This window comes from Spermophilus citellus (assembly GCF_964194105.1).
Source record: "Spermophilus citellus genome assembly, chromosome: 9".
NCBI classification, from domain to species: domain Eukaryota; kingdom Metazoa; phylum Chordata; class Mammalia; order Rodentia; family Sciuridae; genus Spermophilus; species Spermophilus citellus.
In genome coordinates, this window is record NC_138191.1 from 29,577,653 (window position 1) to 29,603,083 (window position 25,431).

At 36.9% G+C, this 25,431-nt stretch overlaps 2 protein-coding genes across 2 annotated transcripts in view; both read left to right on the forward strand.

Moving 5' to 3' along the window:
- LOC308656940 (myomegalin-like) overlaps positions 1–25,431 on the forward strand; it is a 151,225-nt gene that overhangs the window by 66,270 nt on the left and 59,524 nt on the right. Inside the window, 11 exon segments of the mRNA XM_081308319.1 lie at positions 15,655–15,789; positions 16,527–16,646; positions 16,877–16,969; positions 17,098–17,310; positions 18,540–18,698; positions 19,900–20,013; positions 20,198–20,335; positions 21,459–21,638; positions 22,536–22,730; positions 24,755–24,922; positions 25,095–25,176. Coding sequence (XP_081164445.1) covers positions 15,655–15,789; positions 16,527–16,646; positions 16,877–16,969; positions 17,098–17,310; positions 18,540–18,698; positions 19,900–20,013; positions 20,198–20,335; positions 21,459–21,638; positions 22,536–22,730; positions 24,755–24,922; positions 25,095–25,176 — 1,597 coding nt within the window.
- LOC308656944 (uncharacterized protein) lies at positions 6,118–14,748 on the forward strand. Its single transcript, XM_081308322.1, has 2 exons — positions 6,118–10,145; positions 11,036–14,748. Exon 1 carries the CDS (start codon positions 7,342–7,344, stop codon positions 8,494–8,496), a length of 1,155 nt encoding a protein of 384 aa, XP_081164448.1. The 5' UTR covers positions 6,118–7,341; the 3' UTR covers positions 8,497–10,145; positions 11,036–14,748.

Sequence of the window (25,431 nt, forward strand, 5' to 3'; positions counted from 1 at the left end):
ATATGTACAAAGGAATGTTAGGTCAGATTTTTTCCACTGTCTTTCCCTATCTCATCCTTTTCTCCTTCCCTTCATTCCCCTTTGTCTACTCTATATTCTTTCTTTTTTTAAAAAAAATGCCTTCCCTATTTTGGATTAGTTTCCACATATCAGAAAACATTCATTAGTCAGCTGTTCTATCACTGTGATCAAAAGACCTGCCTGTAATCCCAGCGGCTTGGGAGGCTGAGGCAGGAGTATCTCAAAGTTCAAAGCCAACCTCAGCAATGGCGTTTTGCTTAGCAACTCAGTGAGACCCTATTACTAAGTAAAGTACAAAATAGGGCTGGGGTGTGGCTCAGTGGCTGAGTGCCCCTGAGTTCAATTCTAGGAACCCACCCCTTTCCCCCCCAAAAAAAAAACAATATAGAGGAGGAAAAGTTTATTTGGGACTCACAGTTTCAAAGTTCTCAGTTCATAGACAACCAATTCTATTGCTCTGGACTCAAAGCAGAACACCAAAGCAGACAGGCATGGTGAAGGACCAGGCAACAAGGAAGCAAACAGCTCTATTCACCAGGAACAAAATATAACCCCAAAAGCATGCCCCTGGGGACCTATTTCCTCACCCTACCTACCATACCCTACCGACTGTACCCACCTACCTACCTACCTACAGTTAGTTCATTCAAATGAATTAATGCACTGATTAGGTTAAGGCTCTCATAACCCAATCATTCACCTCTAAACTTTCTTGCATTGTCTCACATATGACCTTTTGAGGGATGCTTCATATCTAAACCATAATACCCCACAGATGAGTAACTGCAATGGCTTTTTGGCACATTTTCCTGTTACCATCATATAATGTCTCCCTGAAACTACAGTCCATCCTATTACCTGGTTAGTCTTCCTAATATAGTTTTTGTCATGCCATTCTCTGCTCCAGACTATGACATTTAAATACAGATTCTTTTGTTTTTGTCAAAATACTGTAATCAGATTCTTCTTACCAAGTTTCTTGATACTGTAGTATCTGGCTTATAGTTGGCCCTTGATATATGTTCTTTTAATGAACAATTGTAGCTTAGGTGTATGTAAGAATAAACCTGGACACTAAAAAATTCTGTTTACCCCAGCTTCCAAGTCTTTTGATGATTTGGGGTGGGGGGTGGGGGCGCTGGAGTCCTTTCCTTATCTTCCATTTTTAGTGCCTCTTCTGTCCCGTTCAACTATATCAGATCATCCTAATCTCCACTGTTTTTTTGCACTCTCACTGAATTTAAAGTCAATACTGTTTAGTTTACCAATCATACTAATTATAGCATGCACTTTTATAACTACATTGAAACTTGCTGAGACAAAATACATTTGATTTTGCATAAATTCTTGCAGATTGACAGATTTAACACATAATTAAAAATTTACTTAATAAGCTATGGATATTTAATAACCTAACTTGAAAAACTCTAATGTTTATTATTTTAAGATGGATTTTGCTGAAAATCTTCTTGCTACAATCTGTTGATATCCTGGAAATCTCTTGGTTTTAAACTGTATTACCAAATGCTCTATTAATTGATGCAAAGCATGACTGTATCTGACTTCTTAAATATTTTCTGCTAGCACAGGAAATCTTGTAGTGTTACCACAAAGCCTAACTGGCTTTACTTTGACATTCTTACATTTCCCTTATTTGCCTCAGCTTTTATGTTAGAATCACTTTCGGAGGGGGGGGGGCAATTTTGGTAATTGTTGGTAATTTCCAATGTCATAACTAGGGCAATGAAACCTAATACACCTGGTTGGGGAAATAGGAATCTTCCATCTCTGCTTCTCTTGGAAACTCCCTCCCAGCCCAGAATCAGGTCTTGGAAACACTGTAATTCTGTTACCACACAGTGAGTACAGAAGTGACTATGGTTTTAAGAGATACTTCTCAGACCCCCAAATCTAGAGATCAAAAGAGATGGTACAGAAGACCCATAGCACAGTAATACTTCAGAATCTTGTTTCAGATGTGGATACAAGTCTCTAAATTCAACAAAGATCTTGTCAAGTTTTTAATTTAATAGTTTTTCCCATTTGTCTTCAGCACTTTTGATCTTTTGATTGAGATTTTTCTGAACACAGCTTAGGATAGTTCTAGGTCAGTGGTTTTCAAAGTGTGATTTCCAGACAGCAGCATCAGCAAGATCTGGGAATTTGTCAAGAATGCAAATACTTGGGTCCCACCCCAGACTTATTTACTGAATCAAAAGCTCTAGGGGTAGGTTCTAGCAGTCTGTGTTTTAACAAACTCTTCAGCTTATTCTGATGCATGCCAAAGTTTGAAAACTGCTACTTAAAGTCAACATTTTTGTAATGTAGATTAGGAAATTAAAGACCAGATATAAATGACTTCACCTGGTTCACAGAGTTAGTGAAGTGCTTGTGAATATATTTATCAATACATTTTGAGACCTAACTGCTAAAAAATCAGTAATTCATGATATGAAACCTATTCTCAGTAAATTTTTCCTTTATTATGTCTTCAATAAATTTTAGAAATAATCATCCTATATTAAATTATCACAAAAGTCCTGTGTCACCATTCCTTGATTTGATCATAAATATATGATGTGCAAATGTATATAAAATAGTATTTTTCAAAGCTCATATGCATAGGAACTACTGAGTTTTTACTCTGCAGTTTGGCCTCTTAACAGATTTTCTTCTGGGCTATATATTACCTTTCCTTTTTTTTTTTTGGTACCGGGAATTGAAATCTGAGCCACATTCTCAGTGCTATTTTGTATTTTAGTTAGAGACAGGCTCTCCCTGAGTTTCTTAGCACCTCCCTTTTGCTGAGGCTGGCTTTGAACTCAAAATCCTCCTGCCTCAGCCTCCCGAGCCACAGGGATTACAGGCGTGCAACACTGCACCCAGTTATCTTTCCAATTTTCAGATTGATTCTTTTATTGAAGTGGTGGTAACATTCTTCTAAAGAAACCCCTCAGATTAAAAGTATTTGGATAATACATATTTTAAATTTATTTATTACTTTTTAATCCTTTTAATCGAAATATACCAAAATATATAAAATCTACAAATCTAAGTTCTTAGTTCAATAAGCTTTGATAATTGTACATACCCATATAACTGTCATAAAAAACGAGATGAAGAAAATCTTCTTAACCCCAGAAAATTCCTTTGTGCCCCTCTGCAAATCAATTAATTTCTTATCTGGAAGCTACTTCCTGAGTTCCCTCCCTATAGATGTGTGTGTGGGGGGGGAGGTTAATATTTATATTTTTTAGCTATAGTTGGACACAATACCTTTATTTTATTTATTTATTTTTATGTGATGCTGAGGATCGAACCTAGCACCTCACATGTGCTAGGCAAGCGTTCTATTGCTGAGCCACAACCCCAGCCCCTATTGGTGTGTTTTTCCTGTTTTTAAATGTTGAATAAATGGAATCATACTTGATATACTCATTTGTTTATGTCTTGTTTCACTTACCATGTTTTTGAGATTCATTCATGTTGCATGAATCAGAGTTCACTCTTTTTAATTTCTGGTTAGTATGGCATTGTATGAATATACCATATGTGTTTATCCTAACTTTTTCTTAGTACAAATATTTCTTTCTTATCCCAAAAGCAACATGTACTTATTGTGAAAAATTATAGAATATGAATATTAAAAATAATCACAATTCCACTCTATAAATAATCACTAACTTAGAACCTTTGTATATATAAGTTGTCCATATAATACATGTGTATTATACATATTATAAAAAATTATTATTTTAGGTTCAAGTTTTATCACTTTGAACCTAATGTTAGTGTGGTAAATTGGCATCATCCTTAGAATTTTAACTTTAGAATCTTTTCTAAATTTAAAAGAAAGCATAAGACCTGATAACTATTGCCCACAATGCAAATGATACACAGTATACACAATCAAAAGAAAATGTTGTTTAATTCCTATCCTCCAATTTTGCTTGCCTCCCCAGTGTTAACCACAAAATCTTAACCACAATCATATGGATAATGTCTATGAAGTGCTGAATTTATTATCACAATTTTTCTTCTAAATTTTATTTTTAAATTTTTATTTTCAAATTTGTTATCTATACACCAATGACTTTAGTTTTGATTATATTATAACACCAGTGAACATGTAAGGACTAATTCTAATATAATAGCTTATTAGCCACCTTAAGATAACAGGTTTTAAGTAATTTCTCTAGGTGTATAAAATACTACCTTCAAATTTTCTGATTGTTGAGTTGGAAGCCTAGTTTTATGTTTTCTCAATATATTGATTTTTTACTTATCACAAATATACCCTTCAATAGTAAATTGTCTTTTCATTATAAACCAAGTTATTTACATATTGTCATTAAAGTTTGGATATCAGTCAGATGCAAAGTCCTACTAAGGAACAGAAAATAATATAGAGTATTATTTAGGGTTTGCTTCCTAAGGGTACTTTGTTTCATTGGAGACCTTGATTAATGTCTTAATTTGCAATTTTATGGACTTTCAAGTCCTTGGTGCTGTTTGGAACAAGAAGGGGCATGTCCTGGCAAGCAGTCTGTCCATTAATCAGGGCAGTCCAGAAACTCCTTGCCTTTCCATTGATCAGTATATATTCCAAAGACTGTTGCTTTATTTCTTATGATTTTAAAGCTCACATACCTAGAGGCAGGCAAAAAATGCAGGTAGAGCTTTACTCTGAACTGTTTTACAGTTTTGGTTTTGAAGTGAGAATATGCAGTGTGTTAGCTTTCCATCCTTGGGACAAGACACCTGAGAAAGATAACTTAAGAGGAGGAAAGATATATTTTGGCTCACATTTTAGTTCATGGTTGGCTGGTTTTATTGCTCTGGGTCTGAAGGTGAAGGAAAGCTGCTGACCTCATGGCAGCCAGGAAGCAGAAAGAGTGAGGAAGGGGTCACTGGGGGCAAGAAATACATTTCCAGGACATACCCCTAGTGATGTGCTTCTTCCAACTTGGCGCCACATCCTACCTGAGAATCTACCATCTCTCAATAATGCTATCAGCTACTCAAGCATCAGTGTCTTATTCCATTGATGAATTAATCCACTGATAAAGTCAGAGACCTCATGATACAATCATTTTCCAAGACTCAATCCCCCAACACTGTTGTATTGAGGACTAAGTCTTCAATGAGCCTTTGGGGGACATTCCAGGTCCAAATCATAACATTTATTACTTAGATGAAATTACATATGCAAAGTAAATGGCTTACTAAGCCCAAAGCTCTAAGTCCTGTTCCCTTATGGAGCTACAAGAGATTTTGTTTTGGTGACTAGAACAATACAATCATGTGTGCAGGGCCCTATGGTTTTAAATTATTTTAAAATATTCCCATTACATTAAAACGACAACACTGGTCATTATTTAATGACCTAAACACTGTTAAAGCATTTTCCCCAAATCATCCCATTTAATCCTAATTAAGGAGTTTGGGGCTTATTATGAGTTCTTAATAATAGCATTTGGATATCTCCAGGCTCAGATGTATGGGCTTTGTCCTAGAAATAAAGTTCAGAAATGCTTAGACTATTTCTGGCTTTATCTCAGAAGGTAAGCATTACTATAAATGGAAAATGTCCTGCTCTGAAAGACTAGGAGTGATTGCTGAGGTTACTGTTTCTCCTCTCAAGCCAGGAAGGGAATTATTATTATTTGATTGGTGATAACTTTCATTCTATTGAGTCCAAGCTCATTACCTCATCTTTGTGTGCATTCCAAGTTCTGTACCCAAGGGTAGAGAGATTTAGAATTGTATATTGTTAAATAAGGAATTGCATATTGTTAAGAAATAATAGAACTTTGTATTGTTAAATATTAAGTGAAGTCATTGAAATTCCAAGCCCTAATTCAACAGGACTGCAGAACACTCTGGATTCTTGCTCAGTCTATCTGCCTTCCCAGTCACGAAAGAAACGTCCTCCACCTGAGCTGGAAAGTCAATTTGGTGATGATAATGTACATTAGGGTGACTACATTCATGAAAAAACCTATTTCCTCATCTATTATCTTAAGAATATTGTTTAACCAGATGCACTCTTTCTAAAATGACTGCTTCTTGCCCTCTCTTTTGATTTTTTTTATGGTTTTTTTTTTAAATTTAGTTTTATTTATTTATTTTTTTATTGGTTGTTCACAACATTACAAAACTCTTGACATATCATATTTCATACATTAGATTGAAGTGGGTTATGAACTCCCAATTTTACCCCAAATGTAGATTGCAGATTTTTTTCTTTTGATTTTTTTTCCCCCTAAATACAGGACAAATCACTGAGCATTGCTAACCCTACCACCTCCTCCCCTTCACCCTCCCCAAGCATCGAAGGGAGAAAGGCTCATCCTGTTTTCTGCGTACGCCCAATAGTTGGGGGAAGGGTTGAACTTGGTCTCCTAAAACCCGCTCTACTTGCTCCCTCAGGTTATCAACCTTTCCTCGTCCACCTCTGCAGCCAGGAACCTTCAGACCTAGGCAATAGTCTCGGTAGGGAGAGGCGGTGGTACTTTGGCGGAAGGAGTTGGCGCGCAGCGGTACCTAGTGGCGCTGCCAGGCTGCTCCAGAGTACGTGGCAGAGCCCACAGAGGGGCGGGGAGGAGGTTTGGCCTGCTCCTCCCCTGAAGGAGCCTTGGGGCTTCCTGCAAAGTCAGGGCGATCCTTAAGTGGATCGGAGCATCTTTTTGGTGAGATCTGGGCAGATAAAAGTGTATGCAGCAGTCAGCGTCCTCCTCTACGTTCTGTACCCACCGAAAGCCTAGTCAGCGTTTGGCCGTCAGCAACGGTAACCGGATTTGGGGCGAGGGGACGCCCTCCCTAGTCCGCATGCGCTGAGTAGGGAGCCTGCTGGCACGACTACAACTCCCAGAGGAACCTCGCCGAGCCGCAGGCGCCAGGCCGCCAGCGCCATCTTGAAATCTGATGCTCAATCGGCCTGGCTTTGCGTCAGCACTAGGCGGCTGCTAGAGTCCCGGATCCCAGTCTGCTAACCCGGGAGGACGTGGAGGACGCGGCGGCGGGAGAAACAGCTGTGCGAGACTTGGCAAGGTTGGACCGGGACCCGCGCTGCTGTCAATCAGCATCCCCCTGCGGCGTTTCCACTCCTGCCCGGCTTCCCCAGGGGCGGGGCCGACCACTGTGGTACCCAGAGCGGAGCGCGGTGCTGAGGTTCCCCCCTGCGGGGTGGGGACCTCCACAAAACGGTACCATGCCAGCTAGATACCTCCGAGGCCGGAGACGGAACGCAACCCGGGGATAGTGAGCGATCACTCTGTAGCCGCCGCAGGAAAAGCTCGGCACCCGCTAGGAGCGAAGATGAAGGAGGTTTGCAGGATTTGTGCCCGGGAGCTGTGTGGAAACCAGCGGCGCTGGATCTTCCACACGGCGTCCAAGCTTAACCTCCAGGTTCTGCTTTCGCACGTCCTGGGCAAGGATGTCTGTCGCGATGGCAAAGCCGAGTTTGCTTGCAGCAAATGTGCTTTCATGCTTGATCGTATTTATAGATTCGATACCGTTATTGCCCGGATCGAAGCCCTTTCTATTGAGCGCCTGCAGAAGCTGCTGCTGGAGAAGGATCGCCTCAAGTCCTGCATTGCCAGTATGTATCGGAAGAATAATGATGACTCTGGCGCGGACACTAAGGCAGGGAGTGGGACCGTTGACATTTCCGGCTTACCCGATGTGAGATACTCTGCCCTGCTCCAGGAAGACTTTGCCTATTCTGGGTTTGAGTGCTGGGTAGAAAATGAAGATCAGGTTCAAGAGTCACACAGTTGTCATGCGTCGGAAGGCCCTGGAAACCGACCCAGGAGATGCCGTGGTTGTGCAGCTTTGCGAGTTGCAGATTCTGACTATGAAGCCATTTGTAAGGTGCCTCGAAAAGTGGCCAGAAGTATTTCTTATGGCCCCTCTAGGTGGTCTACCAGCATTTGCACTGAAGAACCTGCTTTGTCAGAGGTTGGGCCACCCGATTTATCAAGCACAAAGGTGCCCCCAGATGGGGAAAGCATGGAGGAAGGGACACCAGGTTCCTCTGTAGAATCTTTGGATGCTAGTGTCCAGGCTAGTCCTCCACAACAGAAGGATGAGGAAACTGAGAGAAGTGCAAAGGAACTTGTAAAGTGTGACTGTTGTTCAGATGAACAGGCTCCACAGCATATCTATAATCACAAACTGGAGCTAGCTCTTAGCATGATTAAAGGTCTTGATTATAAGCCCATCCAGAGCCCCCGAGGGAGCAAGCTTCCTATTCCACTGAAATCTAGCCCATCTGGAGCCAAGCCTGGCCATATCATGACAGATGGAGTTAGTTCCAGTTTCATTAACAGGTCTTTGAAACCCCTTTACAAGACAACTATGAATTATCCCTTGGAGATTTCAGACTTGCAGGAGCTGTGGGATGATCTCTGTGAAGAGTATTTGCCACTCCCTGTCCAGGTATACAAAATGGCTTCAAAAGTGTCTGAGTAGAGCTATCTGGCTTCAGGCTTTACATGATTTCTGTCTAGTAAGTAGAGATTAAGGATATTCTAGACTTGAGAAAATTAATCATTGAGCCCATTTTGGATACACCTTTTTTTTTTTTTTTAAAATGTCCCAGTTAGTGAAAGTGATTTACACTCAGATAATTTGCTTTTCATAGTCCTTTTTAGAATATAACTTGTTGATATCTTCCCATTAATTATAAAGATTGCATATCTGTTGAGACAAAAAGAAAGATTTCCTATTTCATTTTTATCCTACAAAAAGAAGACAATGTCATTTCTATCACTAGAACTTTTACCTCCTTTTCTTCTTTTTGTTTATTGATTCATAAATGTTTTCTTCCATTGGCATTCTATAAGGGAGAACTTTAGTTAGTGCTCCCTGGAGCATTTAGCCTGTCATCCCCAAGACACCTCAAATAATTAGAGCAGAGGGTAAAATTTGGGGGAAACATTAATCCACTAGTAAAGTATTATAACATTAGGCATGATTATTATTATTATTATTATTAATGGATCATTTGAGGATTAATCACTACCTTCATAGAAGAGGCTTGGGAATTCAAATATTGTCAGTGTCTCAATGTGCAAATTGCACAGTTGGCTTTTCTACTGACCTCTACTAGATGATATTTGGTATTAAGAAAGGAGTTACCCATTATATTATTTTGACTTTCTTAATTACTAAAGAATGGCAGTTGATCTTTGAGCTATTCATGTTTACCCAGTTGATTTCATATCACACTGTAAAATTCAGCTATATACAGGGAACTGACAGATGGTATTTTGTTTCTATAGCAACAGGAAACACTAGATTCAGTTAACTTTGTGAAACATTCTGGCATGTTTCATCTGATTAAAATTCCTTAGTGGTACTAAAACAAAAGTGGACAATCTAGAAGGCATTTCCAGGAAGCCTGGTACATAACACAATTCCAGAAATTTAGGACTTGATAACATGATACTGTTAATTGTCACATGAAATTTTTGAAAGTTAGTTCAATTGTATATAAAGCTTGTATTACAATAAGAACTCAAGCAGAAATAGGAGTAAAGTTTTCAAATTTACACAAAATTATCAGATAAAACATGGAAATGTTAAGAAAAAGTAAAAAGAAATGTGTTTTCATTTGTATAAAATGTTAAGTACTGTAGGCCTAATGTTTGTGTACTTATTTTCTATTGCTTTTTCTTTCAATGGAGACTCATGGCTAAATTTGGGCTTAACACTATTTCTGTAAACAGACTTAGATGTTACAGATTAAACTTGGTATTCTCATATTTGGATCTAAAAAAGTAGATGAGGCTTGGTGGATGATGGGAAGTAAGTCACTTTCCTCTCTCAAATATGGTCTTTACTGTAGAAAGGTGAAAATCTAGAAAATGAAGGGTAAAGCAAGAGGAAAAATTTTCTCCATGTTTAATTAAAAATACTATTTTTTAGCGCCTGGACTCAGCAAATTTTGGAGTTGGGAAGGATTTTAAAGAACATCTCAGCAGTCTCTCATTTTAGAGTTGGAAAGTTCGTGGTTTAAATAATTTAGCTCATGCAGAGCCAAAGTTTCCTGATCATTTTTAGTCAAGATATTTGAATTCAATACATAAAATCATGTTTCCTGAAGTACATTAACTCAAGTAAGTACTTATTTTAAACCAAGAGCCCTCTGTCTGTAACCTAAGTATCCCAGGAGAATTCTTTAGGGATCCCCTGAAGCAAACTGTCATAGGAATAAGCATATGTAAACTATGGTAACTGTATCTTTAGGTCAGGTGCCTTTACATTTTTTTCTTCCTATGAACTAAAATGAGACCGATCAAAGAAATTTACATCATATTTGTTCATAGAAATAGACAAAAATAGTCTGCCTTTGGCCTACCTAGCTCTGGTTTGCCCTAAAGCAAAACAGCCCTTAAGGAGCTTAGAAGTTTTTAAAATAGTAGGGTGTGACCTTTCTGGTTTACAGTCTTTACTGTTTGTAGAATAACAAAACATTGGGGAGGAAGAAAATAACATTCAGCTTCAAGAAACTTGGTGTTTAATTACTATTATTTTCACTAATTAAGAATGTAAAGGAAAATAAATGGGGCTCAAAGTATTTGTAAGTAAGTATGTATTTTATTCTGGACACTTGATCTATCTATCTATCATTTAAGCCTGATAAGATTGTAAGCTCCTTAAGGGCTGTTTTGCTTTAGGGAAAAACCAGAGCTAGGTGGGACAAAGGCAGACTGTTTTTGTCTATTTCTGTGAACAAATACAATGTAAATTTTCATTGATAGTTCTCATTTTAGTTTGTAGGAAGAAAAAAAAATTGTTAAGCAAAACATTTTCCTTTAGTTTAATCTGATAGATCTAGGAAGAAAACCAGCAAAATTGTTCTGTTAAGGTCATTTTAATTCCTTTGTTTAGTCCTCCACTTACCTCCCGTTATATGCACTATTAAACATCAACATTAGGATTCTCCTGATTAATTTTTTTTCTTTTTCTCTCTCTCCTTTTCTTTCCTTCTTTTTCTGTATTAAAGAAAAACAGCAACAGCGTGTTTCTCCTGCTTACCGATTTTCTGATATTATGCAAAATAATTTCTTTGCCTTCTGTGGAATTCATGCCTGAAGACCTAAGGTTCTTCAGATATCTAAAGAAAGGTTTTAAGCCTTATTCTAGCTGGTAATTTTCTCCTTTGTTGTCTAGCTCTGAAGTAGAAAAGCTATCATAGGAGGGGTGTGGTTTCTTAAAAAAACAACAATTCAGAGAACCCTGGCCCTTTTTATGTAAATTCAAAGAGATCTTTGCTTCAAACCTTACAAAGGCAAAATCTTCTCCTTTGTGACTATGATAAATTATCTCACTCAGCTTAGCTCTATTAAATAGATCAGGCCCTTTGAAAAGCGTAGACTGTTAGATACTGGTCAAAGATTAGGCCTTTAATTTTATGCTAGATGATGGTTTTTGTCTGTTTCCTATTATGAATGATAGGATAGAAAATTAGTTTGAGATCTATGATTCATTATTTTGAGGACTAGAAAGTGCCAAGAAAATTGCTGTTAACCCAATAGACTTAAAATGCCTTTTAGCCTAATGGTCTTACATTATGCAACATGAGGCAATCCTTTTTATGATGCTAGAAAGGATTTGTACTAATTCTGTGTCAAAAGTGACTTAATTTAAGGGACTGGGGTGTGGCTCAGTGGTAGAGCGCTCACCTAGCATGTGCAAGGCACTGGGTTCCATCCTTAGTACCACATATCAATCAATCAATAAAATAAAGGTATTGTGTCCAATTACACCTAAAAAATATTTTTTAAAAAGTGACTTAATTTAAAATTGCATTATCATTACAACATGATCTTAATAACTGAAAGTCTGGGAACAACACTAATTCTGACAATTTAAGGATTTCTGATCTCAGACTCTAGTGTTTGGAGTGATGGGTTTATGCACTTGAATTCATTATGAGTTCTTTACTCAGCAGCACTTACCAAGTACTCTTTTGCCAGATTGTTATCTGAAAGGACATTTTCCTGAGATATAAAAGAAAAAGTCATTATGAACAAAAAGACAATTATCTTCAAGCTTTTAAATCACTACCTTATATTTATAGAATTATAGTTTTCCTGTGAGTATTCATGCCAATGTGAGTTCAAATGAGATCCAGATTCATTATATACTTTTCTATGACAATCTTTGGTTTACAGTTGCTGTTCGTGTGTGTGTGTGTGTGTGTGTGTGTGTGTGTGTACATATTAAAATATATATATATATATGGTCTTCTTTCTAAGAGAGCCACTGAAGGATTAGAACTCTGAACTTGGAACTAGGAAAAAGGCCTGTTTTTGTTTGTCCTAATATTTGTTCATTTATTAAATAAAAATTTTTGATTGCTTATATATATTCCCAGCATTAGTATCAAATATCTAAATTTTTCTAGGAGTCATATCCTACTTCTTTTCGCAAATCCTGTTAACTGTACTTTCAGAATTGTCCAAACCCACTCATTTACCCCCCCATCCCACCTCAATCAAGGCCACTATAATCCTAGCCACTATTGCATTTGTACACTAGTCTCCTGTCTCTTCTCTCCACTTCTGCTGGTGCTCCCCAACAGTCCATCACCACAGAGCAGCTAGAGTGGTCTTTTGAAAACTTAAATATGATTACTTTCTGTTAAAAATACTGTATTGCATTTCTTTTCAATTGGTGTGAAATCCAGCTTTATTAGCTCTGCTGTTCTAGGAGAACTGTCTGATTGGGCCCCTGCCTACCTTTTCAGTTGATTGTGTTACTCTGCCCTTTGCCCATTACGCTCCAGTCCTGAGCTATCCAGTAAGCTAGCCACTGGCCTTGAGTAGCTGCTGAACACTTGAAACTTGTCTATTCTGACTGAGATGTGCTGTAGTGTAAAATCTACTTCCAACTTCAAATACTTAATAAGAATAAAATCATGTAAAGCTTCTCAGTAGTTTTTATACTGATTATATGTTTATATTAATATTTTGGCCGTATTTGCTTAAATATCAAAATAAACTTCACTTATTCAGTGAAGTTACTAGAAAGTTAAAAATTACATACCTGGCTCATGTTATATTTCTGTTGGAAAGTAACCCTTTAGCCACATAGGCCTTTCTCTTTCCTAGGCTTCTATTTCACTGGCTCTTTCCTCTGCTGATATTTGAAGGACTGGCTCTTTTTCATTTAGATTTCCATTTAAGTGCTGCTTCATTAAATGCCTTCTTCCGAACAGTAGAGTAACTTAACCACCAACTCTCTACCATGCTTTCCGATTTTACTGCAAAGAGCTTGTCACTAGCTGATATTTTGTATTTGTTTGTTTATTATGCTACTCCAGCCCTGCAAAATATATTTGAATGAGGCAGTGACTTTGTCCTATAGTACTTGATCTCTAGGACCTGTGCCTACCATTAGGTACTCAACATGTATGTGTTGCAAGAGAGAATACATTAAATTAATGGATCCTTCACTGGTAACTGATATTTGGTAGGCATTAGAAAATCCAGTGAGTGGGTCAGTTTCTCATTTTTGTCTAAATAAGCATTGAGATCTAGCTTCTAAAAAATGATGTCATAAGTTTAGATTCTTTTGTGAGATGCCCCCACTAACTTGTTAAAACCTATGTGATTATTTTTAGTTCCCATCATCTATTTATAATTAAAAATATTTCTTGATATCTCTTTGGTTTCGTGTCTTTTAGAATTTTGAAATTTTGACTTCCTAAATAATGAAATGGAGGGAGGTTAATGGACTTTACTAGCTGTTCAGAAATAGCTCTAGACTTTTAAATAGGATAACATGTTTGCTCAGGATAGGCCCTGGTTATACCTGTTATGCTGATATAATTATTAATTGTATCCTTTCTAAAGGGTGAAATTACATGAGCACTAAAATGGTAAAGGAAGTCACAATTTGTATCCATTAGCTCCACACTTCCCTCACTTTCCTGTTTCTGTTGCTCTGAGATGCCCTGTGAAGATTCTACCCCTCCTTAGATCCAGGATTTTTTTTTTTGGGAGGGGGTGGTTTCTGGGGATGGGACACAGGGTTTCACACATGCTAAGTAAGCACTCTGCCACTGGTCTACAACCCCAGTCCCTATGCAGGGTAAAATTTTGTCTGCTTGAAGAGCCTTTCCTACATTTCCCATTGAAATGAATGTATTTCTCTGTATTTATGATAGGAAATACCTCTTCAGTAAACCTAGTAGACTGTTTAGTTAAAACTATGCATTAGCATTATATTCCCCACAATTCCTCACAGGGTACTGTGCAGGTTATAGTACTTAACTGAAATTCGAGAAAGAGATAAATGGCACAGAAATGATAGAAAAGATCTTCATACTTCTAAACAGGAAGGGATATGAGGTAAGCTCTACTGCCTGGAAGGTGCTAATCAAGTGCAAAGGAAAGAAAAAAATGAATAACAGTTGCTTGTTTTTTGTCTTCCTTGTGATTTTATATTCCTAACTGGAGTGACAGGTATGTGAGGGAAAATGTTATTTAATGCCACAGTGTGTCCTTAAATTTTATTTTAACATCTTTAACGCATGATGATTATAAGGCACAGTTTAATTAGTTTATCTTAGACTGATCAGTCATCCCATATGTACATAATGCATTTTTTTCTTCCTGAATATTTTTAGTGAATTGATATCCTCATAAGTCATACTTCCTTCCCATACCACTGTAGATTATTTATCCAGGATGTACTGTATACCTGACTTTAATTAGGCATATATATATATATATATATATATATATATATATATATATATATACACATATAAAAATACACACATATATATTTAAGTATATATGTATATGTAAATATACATAATTATTTTTTAATGTACCTGTAATTTCTTCCTTTTTGTTTTGAAAAAAATTCAAATTTACGGAGACATTGTAAGAAAAGAACAAAGAACTCCCATTTACTCCTTACTTGGATTTACCACTTGGTGATATTTTGCCACATTTGTTTTATCCCTATCCTTGTATAGGCTCATTATTTTTAAAAAATTCCTGAAATGTGTGAGGATTGGTTGTAGATATTATGTCACTTAACCTTAAATACTTCTGCATGTATTTCCTAAGAACAAGGAGATCTTTTACAGCTGTAGTGCAGTTAACAAATTTAGAAAGTTTAGGTTTATAAAAGAGTATTTTCTAATATTTAGTTCATATTCAAATGTGCCAGTTTTTCCAATAATGTAAACAGGACTGTTGTAAGAAAGGTAATTATAATAAAACTTTTCTTCTTAGGAATGGCATAAGATTCATCCATATAGCTTTTCAATTCCCTGATTAAAAATAGAATAAAGCAAACATTTGGTCACCATAAGTATTTCCTTTTTAAAATCCCCCTTCTCTTTAAACTGAATTATTTGCCTCACCTCACCTAGTTATGTAGTCTGTGTGAGTGGGTGGGAAGGCTGGAGAGCATAGAAAGGATGGAGGTGAATCACTGCTCTTAACAAGGACCAGGATTGTCTTCAGGAAGTCTTACTGGTAATTCATGTAATAACTCTGGTGTTCCCAATCTGTGGAAAAACATGCCACAGATATTTGAACATAAAAGTAAAATTTATTATTGGCTGCATTTAACTCATCTTGTCTTGCTGCTTCATCCTAGTCCGTGCCTGAAGATTTGGTACTCAAACAACAAAAGAGGAACTCAGATGAGACCACTGTAACTCAGCAGTCTATATCTGATTCCCATGTGGCAGAACTTCAGGAAAAACTCCAGCAAACAGAGGCCACCAACAAGGTATGATTAGTCCTGTGCTCCTGGAGAGCACAGGATTTTCCTGAGGAAGTGATTGGCTGTAGCCCAAGTCTTTTGACCCGAGTAGGACTTGAGAGGTGAATTCTGTGGTCTTCTGATGCTCTAGGGAACTTTCACTTATAAGTTTAGTCCTTTCCTTTATTTCTCATCAAGATTTTAGCGAGGTCTGCCCAGATTCCAATATCTGGTAACGTTTAGGAATGCAATTAAAACTTGCACCCAACCTTTAACAGTGTGAGGTATCACTTTTTGATCTTTGTGCTTTTGATCTTAGCTTAACTTCACTTCTTTTTAGCTCATAGATTTTCATGTCTGTTAGAAAAACAATGCCACAATCTAGGATGCTGAGTTTCTTGCCTGCTGAGTCTTTGTAGTATCCCGTCCTATATAAAGATAGCAGAAGCTCCTTGGTCTTAGGTGAGGGATCCACAGTGACTCATGTGGACAAGTGCCTACTATAGCTACCATTATGGAGAAAGCATGGTGCATGAGAATTGAGGCAACTGAGTATTGAAGGAAGTATTTCACATTTATTTCTATTTTCTTGTGTTGATTGGCTTTAAACTTTAGTGGTTACTGTATGTGAGAAAAATAAGAAAGTACTATTCTGTAAAAAATTCTTCAGAACCTGGTTTTGAGGAAGTACTTTGGTTGCGTTAAAGCTTACAGATATCCTTGACCTAACAAACTAGCAAACTATTTTTTTTTTTTTAATTCAGACTCTTCAAGAGAAACTAAATGAAATGAGCTCTGAACTAAAGTCTGCTCAGGAGTTATCTCAGAAGCAAGATGGTACAGTTCAAAGCCTCAAGGAAACTCTGAAAAGCAGAGAAAATGAGGTAAAATATTTAGTAATCAAGAACCTGTGAGAAACCAATTTGTCCCATCAAAGTAGACAGTATTCTATGTTTTGTAGAAATGTGTATTATCAGACTAACAAATCTTAACCTGGAAAAATTGTATCTTATCCTAAATTGGTGTTTTGTAAGAATCCTGTTACTATACAGGCAAGATAATTGAATTTATATTTAGTTTGTTAACATGTTTGGCACTTCTCTCTCATTTTCAGACTGAGGAGTTATACCAGGTGATTGAAGGTCAAAATGACACAATGGCAAAGCTTCGAGAAATGCTGCACCAAAGCCAGCTTGGACAGCTTCAGGTATGTAAACGTCATAGGGAGAGACTTCAGTTGGGCATGTGCCATTGGTTTTATGTTTTGTCTTTACAGTCTTCTCAGGTATTCAATGCTTGCCCTCCTCGTGAGGATAATTTCTTCTCTTTCTTCAGAGCTCTGAGGGTACTTCCCCAGCTCAGCAACAGGTGGCTCTGCTTGATCTTCAGAGTGCTTTATTCTGCAGCCAGCTTGAAATACAGAAGCTTCAGAGGGTGGTACGACAGAAGGAACGCCAACTTGCTGATGCCAAGAGATGTGTGCAATTTGCGGAAGCTGCAGCAAACAAGAGTGAACAGCAGAAAGAAGCTTCTTGGAAACATAACCAGGTAAATCATTAACCACTTTGTAGCCCCAAATGCTGACTTTGCCCTGATAGTAACTTTTTAGCAGGACTGTGTATGTTGAACCTTAACCTTAACCTTAACCATTTTTTTAATCTGAGTAATTCAGTTTAACATTTGTTGCCCATGTGTCATGTACCAGATATTGAACTACATTGTAGAAGTATAATGGCGAATACCACAGGCTCCTTCCTCTTAACTTACTTATAATTTAGTGTGAGAAAAGCACATGAACAGAATATAAGTATTGTTAATACTGCAGAGGAGCCATGTATGGATTTTTATAAGAATATGTAGGAGGGGCTGAAGAGGGAGTCAGGAAAGCTTGATGAAATATGAGGTGTTCTGGAAGCAGGGGGAGGTGTGAAAGTGAGCCAAATAGAAAAGTGGGGAAGAATGTCCAAGGTCTAAGGAATGGAAAATACAATTAGTCGTGTAATTTGAAAAATGTCTAATACATAACTCTTAAATGAATTTCTTTTTCTTCTTGGTTTAGAGTATATTCTTTCTCACTCTCTCAGTCTGTCTTGTTTGAAGATCTTAAGATCTTTTTTGTGCTAGCTTCTCTTAGACTCCCTGACACTCAGATTTAAAAGTATAGTTTTTGAAGCATCTTCCTGGTTTAGTACTTTGGAGAATAAATATGAGACCTGAATTTCCTTTAGAAGTATTAAAATTCAGTTGTCTTGATAGTTTGGGGGTAATGGTAGAAGGATAGGGATGGAAATAATTCTCAACTTTTTATTATGCACACAAAGGAAACATATCCTGAGTTTTGTTTAATTGTTATATAGAGCTCCCTTTCTTTTTTTACAGTATGTTGCATATATACCTATTATTTGTAAATATCTGCACACATATTTATATAAATGTGTAGACTATAAACATGCAAAGTATTCACTTATAACTCATGGGTGTGTGAAAAAAAGAACATTCACTTATTACTTATAATTCTGTATTATTTACATCCCTTCTGATGGGAATTTATACATGAAATATTTAAATTTAGTATTGAACTCTAATATCAAGTTTATTTCCTACTACCCCCACAGTTTTTTCACAATTTTTCATATCCTATTTGATCCAAATTTCTATAGCAATATTAATAATAGCACTTTCTGCTATTGTATATTTCATTATATATCATTATATATCTTGAAAATGACCATGTAAAAACTTTAGATTGCTTTAAGAAGGGAATATATTTAATTCAGGAATTGCGGAAAGCTTTGCAGCAGCTACAAGGAGAATTGCAGAATAAGAGCCAACAGCTTCGTACCCTGGAGGCTGAAAAATACAATGAGATTCGAACCCAGGAACAAAACATTCAACACCTAAACCATAGTCTAAGTCACAAGGAGCAGCTACTTCAGGTGAGTGTTTATGACTTCAATGAAACTGTACTCATAGAGCTCTGAAATTCTTGTTCCTGTAATATGAAGGTATTAATCATCTGTGTTGAGATCCTGCTGTAAGTAGAATATTAAGTTGTGGGAATCAGGAAGATTTAAAATAAGTAGAAAATACAATCTAAATAAAGATGCTAATCATCAAGTAAGAAACATCTGCATAGACCTGAAAGACTTAACCAGTATTTAGCAAATGGTAAGCACCTCTGTGAGTTAGACACTATGCCAGGGGTTGGGAAAACGAAGAGATTTGGCTACTGTCTCAATCTAATAGGAGAAGACATCTGTACATAAATTTCCTGAAAGTTAAATGACAGAATGAAAGTTTTAAAGAAAAATGTGATATTAAGAAGAGTGATCAGACCAGGCGCAATAGCACACACTTGTAATCCTAGTGGCTCAGGAGGCTGAGACAGGAGGATTGCGAATTCAAAGTGGCGCTAAGCAACTCAGTGAGACCCTATCTCTAAGCAAAATACAAAATAGGGTTGGGGGTGTGGCTCAGTGGTTAAGTGCCCCTGAATTCAATCCCCATTACCACAAAAAAAAAGAGAGAGAGAGAGAGAGAAAGGAGAGTGATCAGTTCTGCCATCTACTCTAAGCTTCACTCACATTGAATCGCTTATATTTCACTGAGTATCTGATTTTTTTCATTGTATGCATATATTGTGTATAAAAGTGTTTTTTTTTTTTTTTTCTTATGAATGTACCCCTAGGACCTCTTCATTTAAGAAATCCTAGTCTTTTGTGGTGCTGGGGATTGAACCCAGGGCCTTGTGCATGCAGGGCAAGCACTCTATCAACTGAGCAATATTCCCAGCCCAGAAATCCTAGTCTTTTATCAGTGCAAATCGTTCCTCCTTTGTTAGATCTTTATTGCACCATTAGGCAGAGAGTCAAGCAATATACCCGGTGTTCCCCTACTAGTTAGCTGTCAAGCATGCTAGTATGTTTATATGTTGAAGATTGGTTATCAGTTCTATGTATTATGTATGTTGTATGTTGCAGAATTGTTAACAATTTACATGAATGCTATCTCTGCTAAATTTTTCCCCCTGCGAAGAATGATCATGTTTTTTATCTTAAATGACAGATTACTTAGCAAAATGTAGGAATACAGTTAATAATAGATAAGTGAATAAAGGAATGTCTTTTGTCACATTAGGAATTTCAGGAGCTCCTACGGTATCGAGATAATTCAGAAAAAACCCCTGAAGCAAATGAAATGTTGCTTGAGAAACTTCGGCAACGGACACATGATAGAGCTGTTGCTCTAGAGGTACATGTTGTGGTTTTGCTTATTGGGCTATAGGTTATTCTATGTACATGAGTATCATAGAAATTTATGTCTACTTAATTTGCTCCTTTGGGGTTTTGGTTTTCTATTCTCTCATATTTTGAAGCTCATTGAGTAATCAAGATAATGAACTTTGTAGAATTAGGAGCTTTACTTTTTGTTACAGCGGGCTATAGATGAAAAGTTCTCTGCTCTAGAAGAAAAAGACAAAGAACTGCGCCAGCTTCATCTTGCTGTGAGAGAGCGAGATCATGACATAGAGAGACTGTGCAGTGTCCTCTCTTCTAATGAAGCTACCATGCATGTAAGAGCAAAATCTGTCTTGACTTGGTATTCCTCTCCCACTTGCATTCTAAGCCTGAAGCATCAGCCTCCTCCATCATTTTCTGAAAACCAGAGTATTTGCTTTATAAAGTATATGGATATGTGTGTGTGTGTGTGTGTGTGTGTGTGAATACACACGTATATTATTTTTATTTATACATACACATATATATAAAAACAAAAATAGCACTTACTAGTTCCATCATTATAGACTAGAAAGTCAGAAATTAGGGCTGGGGTTGTAGTTCAGTGATAGAATACTTGCCTAGCACACATGAGGAACGGAATTCTATGCTCAGCATCACATAAAATAGACATTATTATTGCTGTATGTATATAGGTGACTGTATGACCAATGTGATTCTGCAACCTGTACAATCAGAAAAATGAGAAATTATACCCCATTTGATTCAAATGTATGAATTGTCAAGATCATTGTACTGTCATGTGTAGCTAATTAAAAAAAAAACAAGAAAAACAAAGGTATTGTGTCTAACTTAAAAATTAGAAAAAAGAAACTGTGAGAAATTACAGCACTTCTGTTTTTGTAGATGAAATCAGTGAATATAGGTTTCTATTTACATGGTTCTAATTTATTTTTCATCTTTGGAAATGGGATTTGGATATAGATACATACACACCCTTCCCCACACATATACACTTTTACGTAAGCATTTCCAGGGTATAACTTTTGTTCATCTCGTTAATATTACATACACGTCCCTGTATTCCCACAATTAGAACACTTGTTTATTTTACTAACATTTACCATGAGCTTTTTATTTACGTACTTATTTTAAAGCTTATATAACTAACCATCTGTCACTTTTTAAAGGAGTCATTTACTTTCTCTTCAGAGAAATTACTTCCTCTATAATGTTTCCGTTTTATCATGGGCCTAGTATTTCTCTCTCCACAAACTAGTTAAGAATTTCTAAAAACAAAAAATAAATTAGTATGGCATTGTTAGATTAGTTACTTAGTTTTCTCCTCTTGCAAAAAAGTCAATAGGTGCTAATTTGAAGGTGGATCTAATTTCTCATTTATCATGAGAAGTATAGAATAGCTCTTTTAACTTATGATTGCTCTCTTTGTGACTATAGAGCATGGAGAGTCTCCTGAGGGCCAAAGGCCTAGAAGTTGAACAGTTAACTGCTACCTGTCACAACCTCCAGTGGCTACAAGAAGAAATGGAAACCAAATTTAGCCATTGGCAGAAGGAACAAGAGAGTATCGTTCAGCAGTTACAGACATCTCTTCATGACAGGAACAAAGAAGTGGAGGCAAGACCTCAGTTAGCTTAAAAGCAGTTGGCTTAGTGGTTACTTGATTTCAGTCTTGACTTAGGACTCTAGAAGTCTGGGAAGCAAGTTATACAAGTCTTTAATTTCATTTTCTGGGCAAGTAATTGGCTTTCCCTAAGACTTGTTCCCCATATCTGTAAACTTAAGATGATGTTTATCTTTCTCAAAGAAGTTATGTGAGAATTAATGTGATCGAAAATATGCATCTATAATATGATAACTAACCTTTATTAGTTATGGTGCTCATGCCAGGTCAGGTACTATTTTAAGAGCTTAATGGGCAATAACTTATTGAATCCTCACAAATATATGAGGGACATAATATTATCCCTTTTTTACAGACAAGGAAAAGACTTCTGAAGTTAACTTATCCAGGTAACAGCTAGTTAAGTGTCAGAGCCAGTATTCAACCCAGGCAGTATGGCTTCACAGTTTTAACCACCAATATAGAGATAGGAATTGCATCAGCCTGCTTATTAAAACAGTTTTTATCATTCCTTTTTAACTTTCTGTTTGATGCTCCCCCTAAAAGTTTTTGCTGGGGAGAAAATAAACACTTTGGCTGAGTGTCCATTTGTTCTCATCTAACATTAATTATTATGTTCCCTGAGCAAATAAGAGAAGAATTTATTTCAGAGAATAATATGTAAGTTGTCACTCTATATATTTTATATTGTTAGTGTTTGTTCACTGAGCATGTCTAGCCTTCTGATTCATAGGCCTTTCCTAAATGTGGGGAAACAAAAGTGGATAAAACATGATGCTTATTCTCAAGAACCTCAAAGCTCTTTCTTCCATGACAGTTCTTATAAGCATTTCAATATGTGTTAGAAAGAACTTTTTTTCCAAAATCTTACACCATTCCTTCTGCATTAGGATCTTAGTGCAACATTGCTCTGCAAACTGGGACCGGGACAGAGTGAAATAGCTGAGGAGCTCTGCCAGCGTTTACAGCGAAAAGAAAGGATGCTGCAGGACCTCCTAAGTGATCGGAACAAACAAGCTTTGGAACATGAAATGGAGGTTCAGGCTCTGCTTCAGTCTGTGAGCACCAGGGAGCAGGAGAGCCAGGTAAGGACTAGTGCGGAGACCAGAAAAATATCATTTGTAACATGTGTATATCATTTTACATGATATACGGAGAAACTCTATAGTTTCTCTCCTGCTGTTTATTAAATAGATTTCAGTTTTACATCAATCATCCAAGTGTTAAACTGTGTTATAAACACCACATTTGGAAATGTGCCAAAAACACGTGTTCATTAACTGCATTATCTACACTGATTTTTTCTTAATGCTTTGATCATATTAAGAGAACAAGGTATGGAGTTTTGGAGTGTTTTGATTTTAATTCTAAACTATCAAGACTTGAGTGACATTTTATATTTCCATTTGAGGTATGGAAAAACTTACAATCAAATGTATTTTCTTTCGCTGGGCACAGTGGTGTACACCTGTAATCTCAGTGGCTCGAGAGGCTGAAGCAGGAGGATCTCGAGTTCAAAGCCAGCCTCAGCAAAAGTGAAGTGCTAAGCAATGCAGTGAGACCTTGTCTCTGAATAAAATACAAAATAGGGCTGGGGATGTGGCTTAGTGATCGAGTGCCTCTGAGTGCAGTCCTTGGTACTCACCCCCAAAAAGGTATTTCTTTCCTATCTCAGGAGGAAAAAAAAATGATTGGTTTTGAAAGGACATGAAGAGAATACATTCCCATACTCAATATTGAGTGTTAATCTCAAAATAATGGTATACAACTATTTCAGAAATAATTTTTTTATTTTTCCCTTCATTTTTATCTTTTTCCTTAAGGGCAAAGACTACTAGTTGACTTATGCTGCATATTAAGGACCAATAGCTCAGAATCAGTTTTTGAAGGAAGCTGCATTCTTACTTGCCTTGTTATGTTACCACAATATTTTCTGATGCTTTCTTGTAACATGGGATAGTGATATTCTACTCTTCTAATTCTCTGGCCTACTGAAGTAAATTCACATTTTGTTAGAAACATCCTGCCACATACTTCAATGATCACTTCTAGAAGAGACCTAACAAAATTATTGTGAATCATTTAAGTCTTTGACAAGAGGCTACTAAGTCTTTGAAGTTTCTTTTTAACCTCTGTTATTTGAAAGAATTAGTCTTATTATACATCTTTTTACTACACAGCAGATAATAAAATAATGGAACCTTGGAGCTAATGGAAATGACTGAAGATTTTAAATTCAGCAACAGTATTAGTTATATTCTTCTGCATTCTCAAGTTTTACATGCAGAAGAATCACCTAAATGGCTTTTTAAAAAAAATACTTTTTTAGTTGTAGATGGATACAATGTCTTAGGAAACAGTTATTTCCTATGTGTGAATCCGTAATGAGGACATTAAAGATCTACTCTCTTAGCAAATAGAGGTAAACAATATAACATTATTACCAGTAGTCGCTGTGTTGTACATTAGATCCCTAGAACTTACTCATACCTGAATATTTGTGCCTTGTGACTCACAAGATTGTTGTTTTAGACAGGATACTCAGGGAAGGCCAATCTGATAAGGTGACATTTGGCAAAGACCTGAAGGGAGCAAACCATCCAGATATATAGGTGAAGAGTAATCCAGGGCAAAGAAACAAGTAAGAGTAAAGACAGTCATCTGTTACACCAATTCAAACCAGAACCTTAACACCTTAGTCCAATAGAGTTCTAGCAGAATCTACTTCAGTTTCTCTTATCTGTAATAAATGTGTTATTTTTTTTTCAACATTTTGCCTATGAGCAACTTTTTTTTCCTACTCACTTGACTGTTTTTCTTTATAAACTGATAGCAAGGAAACTATTTCTTAGGGTCCCAGTAGCTTTTTTTTTTTTTTTTTAATTTTTTTTTAGTTGTTGATGGACCTTTATTTATACGTGGTGCTGAGAATTGAACCCAGTGCCTCACACATGCTAGGCAAGTGCTCTACCACTGAGCCACAAACCCAGCCCCCCCCCCCAATAGCTTTTTCTAAATGGTTGGCCTTTAAGCAATTACACTTGAAAACAAATTGTGTTTATTTTACTGCAATATCTTTCTAATGTTATTTGTGACTTCTTCTCACTAGGCTGCTGCAGAGAAGATGGTGCAAGCCCTAATGGAAAGAAATTTAGAATTACAGGCTGTACGCCAGCATTTAGGAGGGAAAGACTTAATGATGACTCAAACACTCATCTCTAACCAACAAGCTAAAGCTACTTCCATGAGCCCCAATCTGGGAGAGCAAACTGACCAAGTAAGAACTGTAGACTTATGTAGACTTCAAGTCAGCAGCATTTCTTGCTTACATTTCACGCATATAAGTTTAATAACTTTTAATATGAAACTGTATGAGAATATTGCAAGTCCTGCCATTGTGATCATAGTTCCTGTGTCTTCCTAAATTCCCCAACTCTTCCAATTTTTAGGCATCAATGCAAATACCCTCCAGAAATGATAGCACTTCCTTGCCTGCTAAAGAGGATGCCAGCATTCCCAGGTCCACATTCGGTAAGTATCAAATTTTGTTTCATGAAAAGATCTTTTGTTTTCCTTCCTGTATCTCTATATTAATAGGTTTGGCCACAACTCTTTCTTTTAACAGAAAAAAATGTTTGGATTCCTCTGAAAGGCTGGAGACATGTCAGTTCTGAGAAGAAATGCCCATAATTTATGCTGATAAGAGTTCACAGTTGGGGCTGGGGTTGTGGCTCAGTGGTAGAGTGCTCGCTCAGCACAGGCTAGGCCCTGGGTTTGATCCTCAGC